The 10,379-nt window shown below is 37.7% G+C and overlaps 1 protein-coding gene and 1 long non-coding RNA gene across 2 annotated transcripts; both read right to left on the bottom strand.

Annotated features, from left to right (window-relative positions):
- Nucleotides 1-790: 790 nt before the first annotated feature.
- Nucleotides 791-1,741, bottom strand: LOC136281051 (uncharacterized). The gene is made up of 3 exons (XR_010717552.1): nucleotides 1,663-1,741; nucleotides 1,276-1,404; nucleotides 791-973 (listed from the first exon to the last, which is right to left on the bottom strand). It is a non-coding gene; the product is annotated as an uncharacterized lncRNA (long non-coding RNA).
- A 3,546-nt stretch (nucleotides 1,742-5,287) lies between these two features.
- Nucleotides 5,288-9,735, bottom strand: LOC131787138 (uromodulin-like). The gene is made up of 6 exons (XM_059104230.2): nucleotides 9,565-9,735; nucleotides 8,578-8,921; nucleotides 8,348-8,497; nucleotides 7,549-7,671; nucleotides 7,204-7,341; nucleotides 5,288-6,427 (listed from the first exon to the last, which is right to left on the bottom strand). Exons 2-6 carry the CDS (start codon nucleotides 8,900-8,902, stop codon nucleotides 6,072-6,074), a joined length of 1,092 nt encoding a protein of 363 aa, XP_058960213.2. The 5' UTR covers nucleotides 8,903-8,921; nucleotides 9,565-9,735; the 3' UTR covers nucleotides 5,288-6,071.
- Nucleotides 9,736-10,379: the final 644 nt, after the last annotated feature.

A 10,379-nucleotide genomic window follows, 5' to 3' on the forward strand; every position in this document is an offset into this window, starting at 1 on the left:
TGAAAAATCTAGTTTTGTCCATCCTAAGAGAAACTTTAAGGCTAATTACATTGGGTTGACCCCTGAAGAAAGCATTATTGCCTAAAACAAAACAACCTTTAAGAAGGCTCACTTTCAATCAAAGTAACTGCCTGCCCTAATTAAATATCAAAGAAACATTTCATCTTAGTGCATATCCATGACTGGTCATCTGTATACAAGATCTTTTCTATCAATAAAATTAATAGTAATATTAATTCCAGTCTGGGCCTTTCTGCACAACTGGAAAACCCAGATTTCTCTCCATAAAATAAAAGGACAAGTTTTGATATAACAAATTTTTGCAAACATTGACATGACTCAAACTCCACTTTCCACTCTGAACTCAGTTAAAATACACTCTGGTGGTAGCTTAAATGACAAATGATCATCAAGTTTGAAAGGGTTTTGATTATTTTGCGGACTTTCTCCAGTTTTTGCCTAGGACTAATTTTATAGGAGGTTCATTTAAGAAATTGATCATTTCAGTCTTTATTTGTCTAGTCAAATCAAACCATTTGCACTTGTGAAGTGTTGGAGATGAAAGAAAATTTGTCTTAATAAACAACATTTTTAGCCAGTGCGGGCAGGTCCCAACACTAACCATCTATCATGTTGGTAAAATATTAGTCAATCAAAGAACAAACCATTTTAATCTTGATAAAATCATTTCTATGAGCATGCAGTATGCAAATAGAACATTGGTTTACATAAATGCAAGCATTATCTTATATTACAAAACAGGTGTATGATAATTGCAGAAAATGTAAAATTGTAACACTTTGCTGAATCACAACTAGCTGGAAATGATTCACCGAAAAAAGATATTCATCAACAAAAAATAATCATGCAATTCCATTAACTTGCCACACAAAAAGCACATACTACAAGCTTGACCTTTTCTCTCCCTTAAGTGATGATGGTGTAACTTCTCCCCATAGTAAGCATGCATTATCTATCAAGAAAGTAATGAGAATACTCAAACTTAACAGGTTGAAGTTTTTATCTTGATCTTACACCAAATTCTTGTCACTAATTTACAAGGAAATGTGTAGCAGCTAGAGAGGAGAATTAACAATCGGATCTTGGGAATTAAAGGGTTTAAGTCAGCATCCTCGATGTCCATCGAAGTAATTTAAATGAGTGCCCTTCCCACCCAAATCAAGTGTGGAAGAGTACATTCAAATAAGCATATTAAGCACAATATCTCTAAATTATTACAAATCATTAAATATAAAAGTATCCAACAAAACATACCTCCATTCCAAAACACCGGATCACTGTACAATGTTCGCTTTCAACACTGTCACTTCGCACAACATGGCTCTCTAATTTCAACACCAGCTCACGTTACGCGTTTAGCCCGCCATTACCACAATTTAAGGCCTAAAAATCGTGTTCAAAAGCAAAATTCAGCAAAGATGTGAAAAAATTTCTCTAGAAACATAAATTTAAGATGAAATAAGGGACACCAACGGGTTTCACATCCTGCATGTGTCCACGTGAAAAATGCTAGCAGCACTGTGCACAACTTTCAGGACGAGCGCTCGCTACATTTGTTCGAAAAGTTTGAGATTCAGAGGAAAAAAAAAAAACGCTATATAGATCTTAACAAAGCTGTTTTTAAATTTTACTTCATCTTACCTTCGAAAATCAAGTTTAACGCGCAAACCATCAGAGTGTTCCACACGCTACAAGAGAACTCTTGATGCATGCCGTCCCGTACCGTTTGAATTCTGCCACTCTGCCGCTGACTGGACCAAACTCTTCCCCAGGACAATTCAACCATTACCGAGGAGTAAACACAAAGGAGTGGGATTTACAGTGCTCCAGAACATGGATTACATTTTCACATCGGCGAACAAACTGAAATAAAGAGATTCAATACCCATGGCTTAACTTATGTTTAACGAATTATGTAAGTTAAATAACGAACAAGCTAAACTTCTAAATATTAAAATCACGGCAGCTGACCTAAGAATCCCATATTTAGAAAAGAGAACATTTCAGTCAGTAACCTTCTTCTTGACCTCGCCAATTACCATAATACATATTTCAACACCAACTTCCTTTGCACCGAAAGCTAAGAGGTCCGTGGACTTAAAATCCCCCCATACATTCAAATTCGTTTTAAATTGGCGATCTCACAACGAAGCATGGTTTGCACAAACTTATTGTATCGTTTAACCCTTTAACTCCCATGAGTGACCAAGACAGAATTTCTCCTTACAATATCAATACAATATCAACCAGATAAGTGATGAGAATAAAGAAAAATATCAATCTGGGGATAATTAGTTGATCCAATATTAAATTCTCTGAACTAACATTATAAGAATTGTATGGATGGCAGAGGGAGAATTTGATCTGGGAGTTAAAGGGTTAATCTTTTAGACATTGGTATGCATATTCTCCATACAGTTCTTTATACATTTGCTCAGATGCCCACAATGAGAATTTTTTAATAATCCAGAGTTTCATGAGTTGGTGATCATGCCCTTTATTTTTGTGACCGTAACTTATGATTCTGGGGTGATATTCTATGGAGAAATTAGATGTTTGTCATACTAGGGGTCGGCTTTAGGGTTCAAGCAAAACTCGAACGTACCTTCATTCTGGAGCGTATAACCTCATGATTACTCACCCTTTACTTTTAAGTCAGGATGTTGGAAGCTGTTTGATACGTTAATTAGTCGTAATTTGATTGACACCTATAAGTGATTTCGTTTATCTATACATATCCAAACAATCATGTATGCGGCACGTGTTTTATCGCCCCATATTTGGCATTGTTCCACGTGCTTACAACGGGACATTTTGTGCGTGTTCTTTTCGAATAAACTGGGAGCTGTGAGTGGGAGTTAACCGAAGTGTTTTAATAGAATCGATCAAGTGAATAAACCGTGACTTATAAGGAAGTGTGGTACAGCTTTATCAAGTTTTCGACGAGGGAAGTACATGTGGCAATTTTGGAAGCTATTACCATTGCAACATTATTAAATTTCGAACGCTAGTGGCCAATTATTATTCTATTTCGAAGCTTTTTTCAATCACAACTGATGAGACGAAGCGTAAGAAAATCACTATGCAAATGTACTAAATATTTTTTAAAGATGCATAGGGTAACATGAAATAACCTTTTTCTCAACCCAGTGGAATTGGGGCGTTATTTGAGTTTCCCTATAGTTGTTATCGTTATTTTTTTTGTTTTGTTTTTTTCTGCTTTTTCAACGTTTCATAACCGTGAAAAGATAGATCCTAAGGAATTTTCTATTGTAACTGAAATATTGGTAAATTCATGATTTGCATGAGAAAAATTTTACACTAATTTTGTGGGCCCTAATCGTTTCTTGGAATAGTTTGTACCAGGTGTTCGTTAAGTAAAACGCACGGAATAAAGCAAAGTGAACGGCGCGAGAGTAGCGGTGGACTGGAAACCTATCTACTGCTATCGCGCCGTTAACTAATATAGCACTTGGTTTTACCAACCGAACGCCTGGAAAATACTTAGTTTGGAGTATTTTGCGGCAGGAACCAGTAATCTGATTGTAAATTATTCTTTTCCTTTAAAAAAATGAGTTTATCTAAAGCCTGTTATCAATAAATATTTGGAACTTTTTTTTCGAAGAAAGAAATTTTGGGTTCCAGCTTTGTTTTGCTGCCGAATGGTTTCAGACATAGCACATATAGGTTCATAGGTACACGTTCATATAATACCAAATTTAAATGCTAAAAACATTGCAATAGATTCTTTACAGTATGTTTCATAGTCATTTTTTTAATGAATATGTTACCGTTAGGAGTATGGTGCAAAAGGGACAGGGCGCTATTGTACGTAGAGTTTAAATGCTGTATAATTTTGGTTCCTCTCTCTTCTTTCGTAATTTCATTACATTGGGAACAGACTCTGCATTTCGTTGTAACAGAAGACTCGTGAATTAAAACCTTTCTCACTTTCTCACAACATCCAATCCAGTGTGGAATCATGATTACGCCGGTGAGCCGATAGGCGTAAATTTCGTTGATCCTGGCGTCAATAACGAAGGATAAAGATTTCCCGGGAAAAGTAACCCATGGAAAACACTCTTTTTTTATCTCGATCGCTCATTGGAGCGTTGAGGAGGGCGGCGCAATAATGGGCAAAGTTGCGAAAAGGCAAAGGCAAAACCCGCGGCAAAAATGGAAAACCGCAAAATGTGCTGAGGAGCAAGACAACGAATCGACAGACAGCTTTCAAATTATAATTTGAGGCGACTTCTTTGTCCGAAATCTGGGCGCCAGCGTGAAGCTCCGCCAATACTAGTCGCTTTCACAAAGGAATTTTTCTTGTCTTGACCAGAATGGTTCTCTTTCTTTCTTCTTTGGACCTGTTTTCCTTTTGTTTCCTTTTTTTTTACCAAACCTTCTTCTGCTTTTGCTTTTTCTACGAGAAAACAACTTTTCCATGAGCAAAGAGCTTCCACGAGTGAATTTTGTAAAGTGCGCAAGGTAAACAAAATATGGAAAAAAAAACAAAAAAAAAACGAGCCCCATTGAGAGCGGTTGCCGCGAAAATTCCCCCAGGGGACCTGCCTTGGTCCGAGATTATGACACCTTCCTGGTTTATTAACTTTTCTTTGAAAATAAGTTTTTTCTAAATTACTCAGGTGCTTTTAAAGATTTCATAAATTTTTTAATGGAAACGTTACGTTGAATGTTTGAGTTTCATTTTGGTCAAATAAAATAAAAATCGATTTTTTCGGCCTCTGAAGGTGAGAAGTAACCTTAATACAAGATGACTGCATAATCCTTTAACTCCCAATATCTCATTAATAATTCTCCTTGCTGTCTGCCAAACGATTCTCATAGTGTAAGTTTGGAGAATTTGGCATTGGATCATTTAGTAATCCCATATTGGACATTTTTTCCATTCTTACCACTTGTCTGGATAGTTTTGTATAGATATAGTATGGAAAATTCTGCTCTGGTCACTCACGGGAGTTAAAGGGAAAATGCAGTGCCGCTTGAGACAGGTTCGACTGTATTTCAAAACTGAATTCTCTTGTCCGCCAAGGTGTGAATAGCCAATTTTAACATGTCATGTCACCATAATGACTCGCACTATCCTTTTGGCGCTCTCAAATTTTAGCCGCCCAAACATCTCCTGATTTCAGTTACACGCCATTCTAAGCGAAGAAAAATGAAAAAAAGGGGAAAAAAAGCAAGATAAGGTTAGTTTGGCCCATTTTTATTTGTTTTTTTTTTAAGTGACTTAAAAACTAAGCTCCATATGATGCATTTGTCAAGTATTTTAATTGTGTAATTCAAACAGTAAACGGTACCTGTGATCTGCAAGACCCTTCGTTGCAGAAACATACCATAACAAAACCACTCAATTAGAAAGCATGAGTTTCATTGCTTGGATTTATATTTCAGTGGGAGCCCTTTACCATGATTACTATGAATTTAAAAAAATTTAATAAAACATTAACAAAGAAAATGCCGCTTAAAAGCGTAAAAATTAATATAAATAAGATAATCACCTACGCTACGAGAATGTAACAACTAAAACTCGAGCAAGCATAATAATTGCCCCTGACTTCAAATGGTGAGGTACTTAATCACCAAACTCTGAGGTAATCACATTCTTAATAATTTTAATGTTGCCGGGAAAGCCGTCATAGGTTTCGGCACCTCTAAAAGCCAAAGACCACCGATCGGTAGACAGTCTGCATTTGGTAGACATAATCTATAATTATTTCGAGAATTTCTCCTGCTAATTCTAAAACAATTGGTGAATTTTGTGGTTCAGCAGCTTGGTGTTAAAATGGACCATCACAACGTTATTCAAGAAAATTTTGCATTATGCATGTACACTAAGCCATACTAGTAAGTGTTTGCCTTCTGATACTCGTTTTAATACAAAGCAAACCTCGCCCTCGATGGCAATTATTACCAATCTTAGCTCGCTTACTTTCTGAGATAAGCACTAAAGCAAAAGTACAGTAGAGTGTAAGCATTTTTAACGGGAGGACTCTTGAAAACTAGTTATAATTTTCTGAACCAGCATCGATTTAGTCTGTGCTGCAGTAGCGGAGGGAACATGCGGGTGTGCCAGTTATGTAGTAAACATAGTAACCGCCGCAATTTATCACTTTGACGGAACTTGACCAGTGGCAACAGTCTGACGCCCAGTGGAAGCAAACTGTCCCGTTTACCTGACCATCATCTACTGTAGGATGTGTACTATTTAGCCATCCGGAAGCGTGAGTGTTACATTGGTTTTCAGGTGGACATGAAGTAGGCATTCTTGTACCTGCTGCTCCTTCCAGACGGTACCAACCCTTGAGTCCGCCGTCACAAACCGTGTTTTGATTGGTGTAATTTGTCCTTCTATCTGCTCCTGTCAGACTTTGATAGTTTTGACATTCTAAAATGGGCAGAGAAGAAATAATTTAAGAAATTCAAAAACAGAGAAATAAACCTTAAATGCAATTTATTCATCTAGACAGGCTGGCCCAGTTCAGCTCCAGTTCAGCTTAAAGCTGGTTGAAATGGGGACCTGTATAAACGATAACACGGCCAGACCACAACACCGGAAGCAACTTTCCCTCCCCTTTGCGAGAAGTGCGAGGGCTCTCTTTAACGTTCCTTGCTAACCAGTACAGAAAAGATGAAGGAGACGTGAACTAGGGTTTATTTTTTTTTATCCGAGAAGAGAAGAATTTCCAAACATTTGCACATATCATACACACATTCTCAGTTACTTTAAGACCCTAAGTGTTGGCAAGGCCTGGTGCTTGAACCCTTGATCTCCCGCGCAGTAGTCCGGAGCTCTACAATGTGACCTAACCTTTACGATAGAGATCGGAGCCGCGAATGTATTCCATCTGAGTTATTTCATTGTGCAGTGATCCTTACTGTTATAAGTTTCGTTTCCTCTGAGATCAAAGTGGGAAACCGCTTCAACAGAAGAACGCAAGATTCGCTTCAGCTCACTTCACTTGCACAACCAGCTGGATCAAAAATTTCCACGTAGAATTGGTTCTATTTTGTGCAAGTTGCTTGATTACCTTCTGTATGATTATTTATCACTACCCGACGGCGAGCTCCTGCTTAAGAGAAGATAGTTACAGGAAAAGCTGTAGGATTTTACACCAAGAAATAAGATACGAAATTCAGATTTCGAAGACCTGGGGCACTAACCTGACGGGCTCGCAAAGTTGCAAGATCTTCCATCCCCTACGTACGGATGGTGACATGAGCAGGTGAAGGACCCCACAGTATTGGTACATAAAGCCAAATCATGGCAGTCGTGCTCGCTGCTGGCACACTCATCAACATCTGTTGATATAGATTGGCAGGTTGATACAGATAATAAAGGAGAAATGAACGGTGAGAGACTTGCCGGATTTTCATATTTGCTATGAATCCGACGGATGATAAATTGGCCCAGGGATGTCAAGACTTGCTTGATGAAAGACCAAATTTGACTTGTTATTGAGCATTTGTAGTGTAAATATGTATGCTCACTCATAAAACCTCTTCTACCTTTGCAAGTATGTCCCTCTCCGGAAAAACCAGTTTTGCAAGAACAACTATACGATCCCAGAGTGTTTTTGCAGTCGGCGTTCTCATCACAAATACGAATGGAGGTAGTGCATTCGTCAGCATCTGTTAAAGAATGAAAAAAACTCATTTAAAGCTAAAATATTCATTGATCCTCCAGCACTTTTATTCGGAAACTTATTTTTTTTGCTTTTATGTTCTTTTTATATCTCTTATTTTGATTTGCTAACATGAATATTCCTTTAATTTCAGTTTTCTTATCGCGAATCTTATGTTAGTTCACTCTGATTTCATCTTGGAAAATAAGGACGCCGCTTTGGCAGATAGTTATTTTAGAGGAATCAGACATCTCTCGGAGTGCATTTTGAACCTGACATCTCAAGAACTTAGGTAACCTTAGTTGTTTTTTTTTTCTTTATGTATGATGTTTTTGATAACCTGCCTACTGATACCTTTATAAGAGGGCTGATACTAGTTTCGTAACCAGGCCTCTGACGGCCAATTTCAGTTCTAGTTACATGGTAGGACCTGGGTACGAGGTCAGGCATATAAAGAAGTTACTTGCTAGTTCGAAACTAGTCACCTCAAGTGTGGAAGTGCTGAAGAGTGATATAAAAATAAATGAGGGAAAAAGTTTATGACGTTTTGGGAAAATTCCAACCTTTCTTCAATATTGTTACAGTCTTTCTTCGAACAACTCTCACCCAGACGATTAGACTAACGATCGATTATACCTAGCACAAAGGCTAACAAAGGCTTCTACTTTACTGTCTTACTCTACCTTCTGTTTTCATGTCACAGTGAGCCAACACAGGAGTGTCAAGTATGATGAAATTCAACCAGTATTTGCCGCTGACCGCTTTTCCACCTTCACTCGCCTTGATTTCCTTACACGAGTCTGCAGGCAGCTCTGGAATGGCACCGAGAATAGCTAGAAAAAAAAAGAGTAAAAGAGACACTATGTCTTTTCATTTAGGACAGTTGGCCAAATCATTTTGCCTTAACGCTCACCTCTCTTCGTATCTCGTCTGAAGTAATATCTCTCAGAGCTGGGTACAAAATCTTCAGGTCTGGCCTCCTTTGTGCGGTTACTCAGCTCACACTTGTCTTGGGTGAACACATAGTTTAAGCTTTGGCATCTGACGTCACGATAACATTCCCGCAAACACTCATCACCGAATGCTGCTCCAATGATTGTTTTAAAAATGTGTTTTTGAAGCATCTTACCAAAGATGGAGACTTCACGTGTATTAAGGTAGTACTGAGTAACAACTGAGTGAAACGATACCAACATGAAGAGGAAAACTGGTAAATTAAAGAACTCTTGGACTCCCATTGTGGTTATATAATCTCACCTGAGATGAAATCATGAAGTTTGAGAGCGCAGTGATATACAAATATGTGGCCGTCCACAGAAAAACAGGGAATACGTAGTATACGGTACCTGCAGAGGCACTTATTGTTTGGCTGTTTACCAAGCAGTATGACATATCGAACACACACATGACTAGGGGCATGTCATGGATGCTACAAATTTGAGGCTTGATGTGTAAAGGCACGAGTTAGGTATGGCACGAGTCGATAGGACACGGATACTAAAACAGTCCCATTACGCGTTCGTCTATGGCTTACTCAAAAGTTTTACTTATTTTTTTCTAATAAGAAGTTGTCAATGCTTTTTAAATGCAATCCCTTAATGGCAGAAACAGTTTTAACAAAGTACGGCGAGCGGTCGTCGTCCCTATGCATGCATGCAAAAAAAGAAAAAACACAGACAACTAAATATAAAGTATCAGACTTCTTTAAGACTCATTCCCTAACGTCTTAGCAGCTCTTTATTCCGATCTAAACATTCACGCTAATCTTTAAAAATAGCACACAGTTCGCCACCCATGATAACGTTTATGAAAATTTCCCAAAATGATTTCGTTAGTTTAGCTCTGTCCTATCATGATGATAACAGAACCATAAGGTACTTCTCCTATGCTATGAACTTGCCTGAGTGAGTATCGCAGTCTTCCTTCACTTTTCAAAATCGATAAAGAGATCTTTGGAAACAAATTGACTTCAAATGGAACTTAACTAGTATTGAAAGAAGAACTTTACAGACCTCAACATGCTTAAATGATAAAATTATGAAACCTGATGCTCTTTTTTTGCCACCTGCAGACTTCCTTTGTAAAAATTTTGGCTGGGATCCACGCAGAATTTCATTTTTCTTCGAAATTCAAAATATGATATCGCTGTTGTAATGCAAGTAAATGACAACGAAACTCTTAGCTTTATCTAATAGAAACATTTTTCAAAATTCGTTGGCTTTCCAAAACTCGTTCCTTCTTATCTTTCGTCATGACACAGCTATAATATTGTTCTTGTTAGGAATAGGGCAGAACTGCAAACGTATTTTTAAGTAGTTCATGACATTAAGGCCAAACACATTTTGGTCCTTAAACACATAAGGTCCTTAAGTCATGAACGACAGCTGTCTCTAAATTTGGATCCGTTTTTTCATTTTGACAAGAGGCACTTCTTTGCAATCACTTTTCTTGAGAGTTCTGCTGTGTATCTGTTACATTTTTGTGCTGCTCGTCATTGCAGTCACTGCTGGGACCTGAAAACGATGGCTGATCTCAGAAAGGAGCGAGTTTAAGAGTAAAGTCAATTTTAAGCTTTCATATATCGTCCAACATTATCAAACCAGCGGGTGCCGGTTAAACTTATTAACATCCTAATTCGAGTTGAAATTTTGAATATTTACTTCACCTGCTTGTAGATTAGTGTCATCAATTATTAAAATAAAAAATTTTTGCCAC

Source organism: Pocillopora verrucosa, chromosome 5 (assembly GCF_036669915.1).
Source record: "Pocillopora verrucosa isolate sample1 chromosome 5, ASM3666991v2, whole genome shotgun sequence".
Lineage (NCBI taxonomy): Eukaryota > Metazoa > Cnidaria > Anthozoa > Scleractinia > Pocilloporidae > Pocillopora > Pocillopora verrucosa.

Excerpts from the sequence above, each read along its gene's own strand:
- LOC131787138 (XM_059104230.2), bottom strand. The coding sequence starts at position 8,902 with ATGGGAGTCCAAGAGTTCTTTAATTTACCAGTTTTCCTCTTCATGTTG. Across the intron at positions 7,342-7,548 it reads AGAGGGACATACTTGCAAAG|ATGTTGATGAGTGTGCCAGC; the intron begins GTAGAAGAGGTT and ends CTATATCAACAG. Across the intron at positions 6,428-7,203 it reads CAACTTTGCGAGCCCGTCAG|AATGTCAAAACTATCAAAGT; the intron begins GTTAGTGCCCCA and ends TGCCCATTTTAG.